This window comes from Drosophila kikkawai, chromosome 2L (genome assembly GCF_030179895.1).
Source record: "Drosophila kikkawai strain 14028-0561.14 chromosome 2L, DkikHiC1v2, whole genome shotgun sequence".
Classification (NCBI taxonomy): Eukaryota; Metazoa; Arthropoda; class Insecta; order Diptera; family Drosophilidae; genus Drosophila; species Drosophila kikkawai.
This window is the reverse complement of record NC_091728.1, coordinates 14,731,595-14,745,746: the sequence shown is the minus strand read 5'-3', so window position 1 is coordinate 14,745,746 and position 14,152 is coordinate 14,731,595. Positions and strand designations below refer to the sequence as shown.

Genomic DNA, 14,152 nt, shown 5'->3' with positions numbered 1-14,152 from the left:
CACACATATCCTGGGTTCGATGGGTTCGTGCGGGAACTCTGGCGTTAATTGGCGGCGATGGGGTTTGTTGTGGGCGGGGGGCAGAGGGCGTGGGCTATTATGAGTTATTGAAGAACTTGTTATATTGTCACATAAACATATAGCGATTATTATAGGGATTCACTGAAGGGGAAAGCACCAAAATATTTAATAATAGTTGGGAATTTTTTATTAGAAGGGGAAATGAGCTAGGAAAAATCAGGGAATACCTGACGTGGTTGTTTTAATATAAATATAAATATTGTAAATAGATATTATTAATTATTATTAAAAGTCAATTCTTATTTAAAAAAAAAGACTTCAACTCGAAATAAGTGAATGTTTAAAAGCAGAAAAAGTCTCTTTAAGGGGATTTATAATAATAAATATATAAAAATATTATCAGTTCCAGACTTAAAACTATAATTAGAACTACAGTGGCCCTTCCCCTTCTTATTAATTATACAACCCTTCTTCCTGATACGATTAGTTCCCTGACTCACAACTATTACTAATCAAGTTCAGACAAATCGCCCTGATAGGACGTTATCAGCAGATCTCCCTTGGCTAAGAAACAACAATAACGTTTTTGACGAAAGTACAAAATTATTTTTATTTTTATTTTTTCGATTAATCATAAAATTTATAAACTTACGCCCCGCGACATAATTTCTAGTGCAGAGAGTGTGCACCCTACGAGCAAAAAAATCAAAACAGAGAAAAAACTCAGCCTAAAATAAACATGTAAACGATTATGCAGCAGCAGTTGCGCGAGCCACATTTCAGATATAGCCACAATATCTATATATGTATATATATAGTCATTCATGGTGGTGGTGCTGGTGGCGATTTTCGACTAGCGAACATTGTCATTATGCGTAAGACCTAGAGTTTGCACTTAACTTACGACAGTTCACGATGGTTAGATAGTAGTAGATGATACGTACATTACACAGATCGAATTATATGTATATATATATAATGCTAAAGCCTACGTAGAGTGTATATGCATAAATCTCACAAGTTCCAGTCATCAGGACCCGTCTCCTGGCGTATCACGGGCGGGGTGAGCGGCGCCTTTGGTGCTCCGGGCACTGGCGTGGGCACCAGAGGTGCAGCTCCGCGCAACGTGCTCCCGTAATAAGGCGGCGGCCTGCTGAGGCTCGGCGAGGTGGAGCTGTGCGTGGACGAGGCAGAGGAGTCGCGCACCCGGCCGGCATCAAAGACGGGCGCCTGGGCATACCGATGCGGCCCACCCAGCTGCGGAGTGTGCGAACGCGAATGGGAGCGTTCCCTTCGCATCTGCTGCTCCTGCTGCAGACGCTGTTGCTGCACGTACTGCTGCTTGCGCTGCTTGAGCAGCTGCTCATCACGCTGGAGCAGTCGCTGGCGTTGCTGAAGCTCAAACTGCTGGCGCTGCATGGCACTCAGCCGGTTGGCCTTGCTCCAGGGATTGCCGCCAAAGCAGAGGTTCGATATGAAGACCACCGGCGAGAACAGACGCAGCGAGATCTCACTACGCGGAAGAGAGATTGTATTTGTATTTAGTTATTTATAGCTAAGACAGACGCTCTTCTAGCTAAAGAATTACGTGTGTTACGTTTGCCTTCAAGAAGCTCGCCTGTATTATCAAACACTTACGTGGTGTCCACAATGGGCTTCGCCTCATTGCCGCTGAGTATAAACAGAGGGAAGAAAATTGAGAAGATGCAGCTGCTGACAATCACCGAGCTGGAGAGGTTTGTAAGCACGGTGAGCGGTATGCCAAAGCCGAAGAAGTAAGGCCAGTTCTTTTCTATATAGGTAAGCCGTCGGTGGAGCTCCCAGCCCATGTTGAACCACTTGTACTCGAAGGAGTACAGCGAGTAGAGCAGGCACAGATGCACAAAGCATAGCGTCGAGCCCACATACTTCACAGGCACCAGGTTGACCAGCATGCTCTGCACCAGGAACAGCATCTGCACCACCATGCTGAAGAGGAAGTCAGCCACCAGCTTACTGATCCCCGGAATCAACTGCGGACGACCCTTTCGCACACGGTAGGCGGCATTTGCTATATCCGCAAACCACAGCGAGCTCACAATCTTGGACAGCATAAAGATGGGCAGAACCCACATCATGCCAAAGAGCAGGGACAAAATCGGATGCAGCCAGCCCCAGACAACGGGCAAGGTCTCCGACTGGGCGCCATAGAAGATGGTGAGGCAGAACTTGAGCGTCGGCAGCAAAGCCGACTCGAAGAGGACTATGCTCAGCCAGGTGAAGCCGCCGTTGAGCATGCAGCACTTGAACAGCTTCTTGGCGATCTTCTTCTCGCTGCAAATCAAATCGAATCAAAAATCAAGTGCGCAATAAATTAGTAACAGTCGGTGGGTCACGTAGGCATATGCACATACCCCTGCGGCTGCTCCTCCTTGGCGGCAGCAGTCTTCTTGCTAAGCATCTTTTGCAGACTCCGCTCGTCGGCATTCTCCTCCGCCTGCTTGGCATACTCCTCACGGATCATGGCCGCCGCCGAGCTGGGCACTGGCGACGGCGATCTGCGCGCTCTTTCGTACCGATCTTTGTCGTTGCGTCGCAGCTGGCGTTGCTCCAGCTCAGCGTTCTGGCGATTCACCTCGTCGTCGATGTGCAAGACCAAAGTCATGCCCCGAATGCTGTCCCACAGGCCATACAGAATGCCCAGGGTGATGTTCTGGTGGGGGATCGGTTAGGATTAGGCTCTCTTTTGTTTGCTGCTCCTCTCTCCTCCTACTCACCTTTATCGCTGCCATCTCTCGCGTCGTCGTGGCCAGCAGCAGTCTCTCTAGTTCCTGTGGTTGGGGGTCATCGCGAGGTGGACATGTAAGCAAAGCAAAGACGAAACGTGTTTAGCTCTACGGCGAGTCGGAGAGTGGCGGAAGGTCTTTGAATAAATTTGCGTTGTGCGACGACGAAGACAACATTGTGTTTTGTTGTTTTTGTTATTGTTTCACAACTGATTTCAGGCGCATTTACACTGCACGAAACTGGGGCCTTCGGGGTGTGTGTCAATCGCATTTGGGAACCTTCACTTACATACTTATCGCTATGCTTTATCTTGCCAATGGATTGGGGTGTGTGTGGTGCCTAAAAACATTGAACTTTGTGCTGATTTTGTTAATTTCGTTGGATTGTTTTGCTGGCCCAGGCAGTGTAAACAGGCTGATATATCACACGGTTGCCACCTGATGCTCAGCGGACGTTGTCCAACACTAGGTCAGGGATGCGGCGGGGGTGTAGTGTTGCCAACTATCGATAGGTGGAGATTATCAATGTATTTACAAAATTAATGTCAGATTTCCTTAAAATAAATACATTTTAAATGTGCTAATTAGGAATAACTACAAGTAAATTACAAGTAAAGTTTTCTTCGAAATATATATATATCTCTATTACACTTGCTCGATATAATTTTATATATCGATATATCGAATCGGACAAATAGATATTCCCCCGCCCGATACAGGTAGGAAAAGCAGGTAGGCGCAAACATTCTTCTCCTACCCGGGGGACTGAAATACCGTAAGTTTTCCTGGTCAACTTGTTGAATTTAAATATCCGCAAACGCTCCACACAAAACGTTTCTTTGTTTGTTTTATAAGTACTCGAAACGGATTTAATAAAATTTTGTAGTATATTTGTGTATGCGGGGGCCGTTACAATCGGGATTTTAAAAAAAGTCGAGCGTAAATAATGCAAAATAGCACCGCGGAACTTGTGATTAATTAGTGTATGACGCTCGCAGTTGACTGTGATAACGGGGTATTTGATTCTTAACCGCTTTTTTACATACACGTATATGTATGTGTGTAGATATGCATATATTTTGGAATGTGTATATGTTTTCAATACGCAAATAACGTAATAAAGCCCTAAATCAGGTGTCAGGCCATGTTAAGGCCGTAGCACAAGGCAGGCGCTTAATTGATTACCCATTTACCGTTAGTCAACAGAACACGGCGACAAGATCTGTCATGTTTATTTAGCAAACACACAGACGCACACAAACCGGTGACCTTTACCTGTGGGTGTGTGTTCGTGCCTTGAAAATGAACTTAGCTAAATGCAATTTACAAGCAACACTTTATTGCAGATTACCCTCCACATCTACCCCTTCGCACCCGCCTCCATTTAATCATCTCTCCCATCTGTGCGGGAATAATCGATACTCGCATACCGAGGCAGCGCCAGCAACAAAAATAACAACAGCAACATGGTGTGGTCTAGTGATAAGCAACAACAGTAGGGCCACGGCCCAGCCACCCACTCCACGACTCCCCATCGTTGCCCACATCCAGGATTCGCCAACAGGAGGAAGGAAGCAAACAAGCAATTTTGCAAGCGCACAACTCAAATATCCTGTGTCATTCCTTCAACCACCTCCACCCGAACGGACGACGAACGAACGCCAAAGGTCATGTCGCGCGAGGAACGCAAACCCATCGTTGACACCTCGAACAGCAGCAGCTGCAGCAGTGGCGAGGATGAGGTGCATCCTGTGGTGCGGCGGCGCAGTGCCCGCGATACGGAGCTGGGTCCGTCTAAGGATACCGGCTGCTGTGATCCCACTAGCACGCCCCACCGGTTTCTGGCTCTGCTGTTTATGTGCCTTTTGGGTTTTGGTAAGTTTTATTTTGGTTACTTAAGAAATGTAGTTATTTTTTAAATTGATAAGAATCCTTAATGATAGATTAATCGGTATAAAAATAGTTCGAAAAAATGATGCCTTTCCTTTTTCCTTTTTCCAATTTACACTTACATTTCCATTTTAAAATTTATAGCAAGTTTTTAATAATAAAATAATTATGATAAAGAATAATATCTACCATTATCTATTATATCTACCATTAATTATATTTAGGGATTTTAATTTTTACTGAATTGTAAATACCTTAAGCAATAATTCTGTGATCCAAATAATATAAATTATAAATAATTTACTTTTAGGTTCCTATTTTTGCTACGATAATCCGGGAGCATTGCAGGACGTTTTCCAAAAGGAGCTAGACCTCAGTTCCACTGAGTTCACGCTGATCTACTCCATCTACTCGTGGCCAAACATCGTGCTCTGCTTTGTGGGTGGCTTCCTGATCGATCGAGTGTTTGGAATCCGTTTGGGCACTATTATCTACATGCTGATCGTGCTCGTGGGTCAACTGATCTTTGCAACTGGAGGAGTGCTTGGCCATTTCTGGCTGATGATCGTGGGCCGATTTGTGTTCGGCATTGGGGCTGAGTCGCTGGCTGTGGCCCAAAACAGCTATGCAGTGCTATGGTTCAAGGGCAAGGAGCTAAACATGGTCTTTGGCCTGCAGTTGTCGGTGGCACGCTTCGGCAGTACCGTCAACTTTTGGATAATGCAACCTCTATATGGCTACGTTTCGAAATCTTACTCTGGCTACACGGGTCTCGGTGTGGCTCTGTTCCTGGCCTCCTCCACGTGCGTGATGTCGCTGCTTTGCACCTTAATTCTGGGTAAGATCTGGGCACCTACAAATGTATTAATTGCTTCTCTTATCGTACCTTTTCCCCCATTCCAGGCTGGATGGACAAGCGTGCGGAACGCATTCTGAGACGGAACAACAATCCCGGCGGAGAGATAGCCAAGCTCAGCGATATAGTCACTTTTAAGATGGACTTTTGGATGGTGTCGGTGGTGTGTGTGGCCTACTATGTGGCCATCTTTCCATTTGTGGCTCTCGGCCAGGCCTTCTTTGTTAGCAATTTCCACATGACCCCGGATGAGGCGAACACTGTCAACTCGATTGTCTATCTGATCTCGGCTATAGCTTCGCCTTTGTTTGGTTTTGTAATCGACAAAGTGGGCAGGAATGTGACTTGGGTGTTTTGTGCCACCATTTCCACGCTGTTTGCTCATTTCCTGCTAATTTTTACGCACTGGGATCCCTACATAGGCATGAGCATCATGGGTCTGTCCTATTCCATGCTGGCAGCCAGCTTGTGGCCTCTGGTGTCGCTGATTGTGCCCGAGTATCAGCTGGGCACTGCTTATGGCTTGTAAGTGGGGGGATTTTGTTGAGTTTTTTGGATTGTTTTTAATATTTAAATATTTTTTGATGCAGTTGCCAGTCGGTGCAGAACCTGGGCTTGGCTGTGGTCACCATTGTAGCGGGCATTATTGTGGACAGCAGCGGTGGCAGTCACTTCTGGCTGCAGATCTTCTTCATGGTCTTCCTGTTGAGTGAGTAGAATTTACATACTTTGACTTGACTTTTATAAACCTTTATTTATCTTTTTCGTATCTTTTTTACAGTCTCCCTGCTGGCCACCTGTGCGATTTGGGCCTATAATCGTAAACATCAGGGCAACCTGAACATGTCACCTGCCCAGCGGGCCACATATCACACCTCGATGTATGTGAATATTGAGTCGAGTTACGCATGCCATTGATGTCTTGATGTTGTACTATCCTTTATCTGTTTCGGATTAGAATCAGACTAATTAACCTTCTTTTTTCAAATGTATATATATATTTGCTTTCGTATTTATGCCAAAAGCTCAATGCAGTGCCCCTTTGTGAACCGGCGGCCTTTATTGGGCAACTAAAAGTGTGGCTTCGATCGGTTATCCATGTTCAGTACTAACCAAAAACAACCAATTGTGATGTTAAGGCCATCTCTCTCTCTCTGAAACCTGACAAATGTTACGCAACCTGGAGCACATTCTGCTAACCGCACATCGGTTCAACTTTTAGCCAATATTCTATTATACATATCAAACACCGTAAATTATTGTTATACTTATTTTGTTGTATAAATAAAATTATGTAAATGTACATTCACTAAATTACAGAATAAAAAAATAAACTTTCGGGGGAAATATAGTAGTTTTTAATGTTAAGGTAAACGGTTTTTAAAGCCTTGTGAAGAAAAAATTAAAACTCAAGTCTCAAAAACTAAAAATAAATTTTATAAGAAAATATAGTAGAGTAGTTTTTATTGTAAAGGTAAAGATATTAATCCCTTGAGCAAAAAATTTCAAATTTTTTGTATCATAATTCCATTTTATTTTTCTTGCAAATATAATTTTTGTTGTTTGCTATTTGTACAAAATAAATTAAATAAATTAACTAAAGCATAAACAGAAATTCAAAGAATTTTGGTGCTGTTACATTTCCATTTCTATCAAATAAACAAAAAATAGAACAATTTTCTATGATGCATAGACTAAAGAAAACAAAATACAATTTGCAAACCTTGACAGAAGAAAATTAGATGATATTCAGAGCAAGTCGAGAATATAAAATAATAATAATTAAGACATAGATGATGAACATTAATACATTTCCTTTTCCATGTTTGAGAATTGTTTTGGTTTAAAGTTAAAAAAGGGAGATGAGAAACAAAATTTCAAACTAAAAAATGTGTCATTCTCTATTGAGTTTCTACTAAAAATGGAATACATTTTAATTTTTGCTTCGTAACGATTTGTTTCGAGTTAGCTGCATTTTATGAATTAGTAAATGTTTTTAGGAAAATACCCTTTTTTCGCTTTTTTGAACTTAACTAAGAGCTTCGTTGAATTTTCTAGTTAAAAGTTGAAAGTTTTGATTTGTCGTCGTTGATTATTTTCTAAGGTTAGTTTTGCTTAATTTTTTTGTTTGTAAATATTTCTTTTTTTGGTCGTTTTGTTTTTGCTTTTTCTGTTAAAAAGAGAGGCTAGAATTGAACTCTGTCTGAGCTTTCTCTCTCACTCTCTCCACACCGGACATAGATTGATAATATATATAGCTGCTGTGTATTATCTATATTGTCAGTTTGGACCGCTCGGCTGCGTGGCTTCCGCTAATCAATCATCTAGAGTCTCGGCTTCATCGGCTGCCACAATATCCCGCTTGGCGGCACTCTTAATGCTGGCCAGATATTTATCGCCATCGAAGCGCTGACTTTCATCCTGCAGATCCTGTTTTGAAATGAGCAGAGTGTATAGTAAGGGGAAAAATTGTAAATGGTTTATCAGCTTGAGGGACGAGCTTACCTGGGACAATCAAACATGGTATGTGTGGTTCTTATGGGAACAGTTAGCGTGCTAGGTGAGTTATGGTGTAAAATGTACAAATGTTAAGCTGTGGTGACAGTTAAACCCAAGCCAAGTTTTGTATTGGACTTTGAAAGTCCGCAATGTTCATTTATTGGAATTACAATATGTAATATGTTGTATGTTATAAGTGTCATGGTTAGAAGATAAAACGCTTAATACTAGGTGTTTGTGTGTCCCAAAAACATTTTAAAGATGTTACAAGTCTTGTTATGAATATTAAATACATTTTTGTTTTCTTTTGAATTCGATAATGTGATTGTAATGATTTATGAAAGTTGCAAATTTTGTTTCAGTTTCAGTTAAACTCTAGCGAAGACTTGATCTGTTTCACAGCCAAAACACAGATTCTCCTTATTTGGGTTTACAATTTCCAACTTCAATCCTTTATGTCTAAGACTAGCAAATTGTTTCTCTTCGTTTTTGTTTTCTTTTCTTTCTATAACTAGATGAATGTATGAGAGTGATGATAGCATCAATGGTAGGCTTTGAGATCAACATGTATTATGATGAGGGATAAAACTAAAGGCAGGCTTTTCGTTGAGATATATAAAAAATGTTTTGCCATAAAATTAACTCAGGTACGTATTCCGGCTACGTATTAAATTATTAGCAAATAAAAAATTAAAAAAAAAAAATCTAATAACCTTTGTTCTGGTTATTATTGAGTTCAAGTGGCATGTGATGCTCGCTTAAGGCCAGGACAAATTCATCATCCTCGCTGTAGCGCTTAAAGATCGCCTTTACTTGAGATGCTTGAGCCTGGCGAGTGTTAGTGGTCTTTCCCGTGGTTCCACCCATTGTATTAGTTATTATTTGAAGCTGCTTATTATACAAATTCCTATCAGACTCAGCCGAGGGCTTAGGCAGGCGCCCCCCTTTCTTGCTGTTGTTAGTTATTGATTCGAGCGCAAGGGAACTGGCATTTCCAGCGGTAGCTGTGAGAGAGGCGGTGGCGGTGGAGGTTGGGGTGGTGGTGTTGTTACTTGCATTCAGAGCTGTGGACGCTCTCGAAGTTGTTATTACTGATGAGTTGTTAGGTGCGTTATTGGTGGATATGATGTCGGGGCTGTCGCTCGAAGTGGAAGCAAAACAATCGAAGTTCGGCTCGGCGAGAGCGTGAATTACCTTGTTGCGTAGAATCGATGGGGTAGTCTCTTGGATCTTTTGCCAGTCGGTGGGCAGGGCCCAAGCATGCGGGCTCTTTGAGTAGAAAATCAAGAGTTCCAGATCATACGAGACACGAGCTGTGAAGGATTATAATTATTAGCAACTTATTTGCAGTATTTTTGTTGAAAAAACCCTTAATTAAACAGAGACATCAAACAGAACCTTCACAAAACCATTAACTCCTTAACAATAAAAGATTCAATCTTACATGCATTTGTCTTCAAAGCTGTTTGTTCCTCCACATCAAACATCTCACGAGCGGCCTTCGACTCTGGCGTGGACTCCTTGCGTGAGAAGTGGCTGCGCCGGGATCTGGCCAGGCCATTCTGATTGTTGGCTCCATTGCTGGGTTCAGCAAATACTTCATCATCCCCCTCCCCATTATTGTTGGCCGCGTAGTTCAAACCAATGCCGCTGTCGGCTAGAGGCAGCATAAATTGCGGCGGTCCAGCGCCGGGCAGCGGAGTCGATGGCGTAGTCACAGGGCTCACCAGAGAAGTGCCATCGAAGGCAGCACCAGCCTCCATGGAGGCCAGGAACTCCGAGCTGCTAAAGTAATCGTCCAGCACAAGCTTTGCCACCTAAAAACAACCACTTTTAAAAGGGTTTCTTTTCAGATTTACATGTTTTTTGAAGGACTCACGCGCACTAGCTCGCAACAGTCGCCGGTTATCTTGATCAGGTGCTGGCCCACATTCACCGTGAACTTGTATTCACCTACGGAAGCATCGTTTGTGGAATATGAGTGCATAAGCAGCTGCTGACTGGGACGCAAAACTTTACCGGCAGCAGCTGCTGTGGCCTGGGCTTGAGCCGCTGCTACCGCTGCGGCAACCTGCTGTTGCTGCTGCTGCTGGTGCTGTTGATGTTGTTGGTGATGCTGCGAGATCTGCTGCGCCGCCGCAGTGGCGGTCATAAAGTTCTGCGCCGAATTGAAGCTCAGCCGGTTAGCCAAGCTACTGCTGCCACCGGGTGTGCGCGGCTGCACAATGGCGTCGTCCGAGTTGGACGAATTGAGTGAAGAGCACGATCCACCGGCAGCGGGAGCGGGTTCAAGGCGCACGGGCGAAGCATTGCGGCGAATGGTGTCCTCCATCAGTTGTTTGGCATAGCTATCAAGAAACGAGGACATATTGAAAGTTAACGAAACGTTTTCTCCTGATGAAATCGCAAGAAAAAGTGCTGCCAAGAAAGAAGTTACAGTTATGTTTGGCGCTTGGGGCTGGCGTTGCCAGATTGCTTGAAGCTAACAGTGGGCACAAGTTGTTAAACACAAGAGAAATTACAGTTACGGAAAATTAAAAAAAATATTTAAAAATTTATCAAATAAAAGAAATGGGAAAAAAAGAAATTAAACTATTAATATATACGCTTATATATAAATAAAGATATAATTAAATATATCTTAATTACGAAAGCAAGAGAATTTCATTAAATCACCTTTTAAAAAACGATAAATTCAGAAAATAAGGAACTAACTGAATAAAATATATTCTAAATTAAGTAAAAATAGATTATTTTTACCATAAAAAATTATTAAATATATTTTAAATTCAGAAAATAAATAAATAACTGAATAATATTTAAACTTAATTGAGAAAATAAAATAATTTCTACCATTAAAATATAATAAATTCAATTTAAAATATAAAATAATTTCTGAAAATAAGAAAACTAAATTTAAAAAAATTATAATTTAATTACAAAATATATATTACATTATAATTAATTAGTCAAACAATTCCCCTTAATTAGCAGCCTAAGTATTAAGTATTTTAATATTTACATTACTCACTTAATTTTATCCTCGGCTGGGCCAGTGATCTGCACCAAACGCTCCTTGGCACCGGGGTTGACTAATCAAAGAATTGCATTATTATTGAACTTTAATCCTTATCAACAAATATAAATATGTGCAGATTGAATGAAATAAGTTGTTTATTAAGTGGCAAACGATTTTGGTATGGAATATATACAAGGAATAAACGAAAAACAATTAGTTTTCAACACCTTTAAGAACACAAATGGGATGCATTTTTAATTGATTTTGATCTGTAATTTTAGTAAAAATCATAAAAATGTATAAAAGCGTGCCAAATGAAGCTGAAGTGTGATAGAATCGACTATTTGAACCCAGAGTTCTGGGAGGTTACCTCTTTGAAACGATATTATGGTTTCGCTAAGCTCCTCGATCATGTGCACGCGTCGACCTTTGATGCCCATGACTACGGGTCAGGGGGTTATATATTTTGGTTTGTAAAATACATTTTCAACAATATATTCAAATATTAAGTGTTCCTAACCAATCAGCCGCTGATACTCACCCTTGCCGGAGTCTGCGTTGCGTATAACCACCTCGTCCTTGCAGTACGTCTTGCCGGGTATCTTCGTGGGCTTGGGAAACTTTCCCGAATTGCGGATAACCTCACCGGGCGGCAGCAGCAGATGCTGCTGGTTGGGTGAGCCCACAGCCGCAATGGCCGCTGCTTGGGCGGCCACGGCTGCAGAGGCCGCATTGAAGACGGCGGCAGCGGCGGCGGCGGCAGAGCCTACGCCAACATTGACACCGCCACCGCTGACACCGAATGTGGGGGAGGTGCTGAGAAAGCCGCCTGGCTGCCCGCCGGCATCGTACTGATATGTCTCCGAGGGCAGCTGAAAAAATATTACAATAAATAATTGTAGGACAAATACCTCTGGAAGAACTCACCTCCACGTTCGAGACTTGCTGCTTGGACTTGTAGTAGGCGATGGTATCATCGTTCTCCCAGCTTTTGGCACGGAGCTCGATCAGCTCGAGCAGCTTGAGACGCGTCAGTATGTTCAGCCGTTCGTCCTGCGAAGCGTTGCGGAACACCACAAAGGCCCGATCCAGTGTATCCTTGGACACGGCCTCCAACTGTGGTCCGTGGACACGCAGATTGTGCAGTAGTAGTGTCATCGATTCTGGTGTGGTATTGTACGACTGCAGGCCCACAGTGACATTGTCAATCAACTGAATGAGCTCCTCAATAACCAAATAGCTGTTCTTCAGCGAGGCACGCGACTGTGTCTTCAGTGGGCGTGGTGTCTCAATGTTTTTCACAGCGCGTCCCAGATGTGTGTGGGCCATTTTTGCAATGGGCTTGCTGCTACGCTGCTTCGTCCGGTTCGATGATGTCTCAGAGTTGTTAAAGATGCTTCTTGTTGTCCTGTCCTATCGTTGTTGTTGTCGTCGTTGAGAGTAGATGATGTCTGGTTAGGGTTACTAGTTCGTTCGTTTAAAATGTTGTTGCAAGAATTTGATGAAGAAGAAATCGTAGAAGCGTTTTTTCCGCACCTCCCCCTGGAAAGATAAAGAAGTTGGAGAGATTAGTCGAGGGCTAGACTATCGTATTATTGCATAAAATGTGATTTAAGTTAGCCCTCAAAGCGCGGAAGTACTTTTATAGAATTTAAATAAATATGTATATAATTATTTTTTAACCACTTTTCTAAGTATTTTGCAAAAAAAATTAATATTTCTGACCCAAAAACCTCACACAACACTTGATTCTTGAATACTGCGACGCATTGTTTCTTGGGTTTATATCTTTGTAGCCTTATTATGAGATGTGCACGTTTGATAAGCGGGTTTATCTGATAACACCTACGGAGCCCGGACTCCAAAGATTTATCTACATATATGCTTAGTTTAGGGGTGGGGGGGACTTAACCCATTAGCGCCTGCTGCCGCTGATGTTGAATCACTTGGCCGCCACTCGAAACCTAATCGTTAGCGATAATTGCGAGCAGAATTCCAAAACAAAGTAGAAATAAATAAATAATGAATGAAAATTGTTTGCATAAATGGGAACGACCATTTGTGCGACTGTTTCGAAGGCTAATTGTTGTTGCTGCGACGTCTACTTCTGCTGCTGCTGTTGGTTTTCTTTCGTTTAGACTTTCTAGCTCCAAACAGATTTTTTTTAAAATATCACTTACACTGGCAGCAACAACAACAAAAGGAACAAAAATATTACAAAAAACTGAATTTGTTCGCCCAGAGAGGACGGGACGGCAAAAGAGAGAAGAGAGCGATCATGTTCACTTATTCCTATTGAATCATATGTCGAGAATAGCAACAACAAGACAGGTCTGGCCTCTGCCGACGTCGCTGCCAGCAGCGCAGTTAGCTCCATTTTGGGCGGAGGGCCGCGATAAAGCAGTTAAAAATCGCGAAAACCTTTAATTAGTTGGCCAACTGTCAACAACGGTTAATCCGTCTCGGCCACGGCTCTCTTTGAAATTGAGTAATAATACTGAGTTTCGACGGCACGCCACTGCCACCATGGGGCGCATCCGTCAGAAACTACGCGTTTCGCTGCGACATTGCACTCTCCCACTCACGCGTATTTTCAATTTCCCATACACCACGAATCAAATGTTACTATCCAGGCACAGCCGATACCGAGCGCGACAATAAAAGGCACTTTTGCGGCTGTAATTTAATTCAAGGAATTAGACTACAAAAGCTTACCAATAAAATTTCTGCGACTTCGACTAACAGTGTGCCCGCCGTGGGTAGTCTCCAAATTCCGTCAATCCCGGAAAAGGTACTAAAATGTACCACCGCTATCCTATACCGTTCTCACTAGGTCTATAAAGCTAATGGGTTTATAGTACTCTAATTTAGATCCCATAGTCATCCCGCTCGCACTTGGGTAAATCCCTATGGTGCTGTCAATTCTTCCATAAAACTTTTATTTGACAACACCGCATTAATAAAATATATAGAGATTTGACAGTTCCTTCAAGTTTTACACTGGTGCAAGCAAAACGACTATTACACAAATAATAATAAAAATAACATATATAGTTTTCTCTTTCAATGTTCTAATTACTTATTATTGAAAACTATGTCATA

The 14,152-nt window shown here is 42.4% G+C and overlaps 3 protein-coding genes across 10 annotated transcripts; 1 reads left to right on the top strand and 2 right to left on the bottom strand.

Moving 5' to 3' along the window:
• Positions 1-604: 604 nt before the first annotated feature.
• Positions 605-3,238, bottom strand: tank (EI24 domain-containing protein tank). Its single transcript, XM_017170565.3, has 5 exons — positions 3,076-3,238; positions 2,778-2,831; positions 2,415-2,713; positions 1,660-2,334; positions 605-1,534 (listed from the first exon to the last, which is right to left on the bottom strand). The coding sequence occupies exons 2-5, from the start codon at positions 2,790-2,792 to the stop codon at positions 1,036-1,038; spliced, it is 1,488 nt and encodes a 495-aa protein (XP_017026054.1). The 5' UTR covers positions 2,793-2,831; positions 3,076-3,238; the 3' UTR covers positions 605-1,035.
• Positions 3,239-3,491: 253 nt separating this feature from the next.
• LOC108077120 (lysosomal dipeptide transporter MFSD1) lies at positions 3,492-6,846 on the top strand. Of its 2 annotated transcripts, none has more exons than XM_017170320.3 (7): positions 3,492-3,561; positions 4,133-4,661; positions 4,987-5,514; positions 5,580-6,057; positions 6,123-6,241; positions 6,314-6,413; positions 6,558-6,846. In XM_017170320.3, exons 2-7 carry the CDS (start codon positions 4,457-4,459, stop codon positions 6,604-6,606), a joined length of 1,479 nt encoding a protein of 492 aa, XP_017025809.1. In that variant the 5' UTR covers positions 3,492-3,561; positions 4,133-4,456; the 3' UTR covers positions 6,607-6,846. The 2 variants fall into 2 exon arrangements, with proteins under 2 accessions (XP_017025809.1, XP_070139433.1); XM_070283332.1 differs by lacking the exon at positions 3,492-3,561 and adding an exon at positions 3,703-3,801.
• Positions 6,847-7,042: 196 nt separating this feature from the next.
• On the bottom strand, positions 7,043-13,930 carry mxt (Eukaryotic translation initiation factor mextil). 7 transcript variants are annotated; one of them, XR_011444371.1, is made up of 10 exons: positions 13,766-13,927; positions 11,978-12,592; positions 11,592-11,922; positions 11,421-11,492; positions 11,063-11,123; positions 10,051-10,379; positions 9,911-9,984; positions 9,476-9,848; positions 8,038-9,344; positions 7,043-7,962 (listed from the first exon to the last, which is right to left on the bottom strand). XR_011444371.1 is itself a non-coding variant. In XM_017170318.3 (10 exons), exons 2-10 carry the CDS (start codon positions 12,377-12,379, stop codon positions 7,849-7,851), a joined length of 1,875 nt encoding a protein of 624 aa, XP_017025807.1. In that variant the 5' UTR covers positions 12,380-12,592; positions 13,766-13,923; the 3' UTR covers positions 7,043-7,848. The 7 variants fall into 7 exon arrangements, 3 of the variants coding, with proteins under 3 accessions (XP_017025807.1, XP_017025806.1, XP_017025808.1); XM_017170318.3 differs by having other exon boundaries at positions 9,226-9,344; positions 13,766-13,923; XR_011444369.1 differs by having other exon boundaries at positions 9,911-10,379; positions 13,766-13,924.
• Positions 13,931-14,152: the final 222 nt, after the last annotated feature.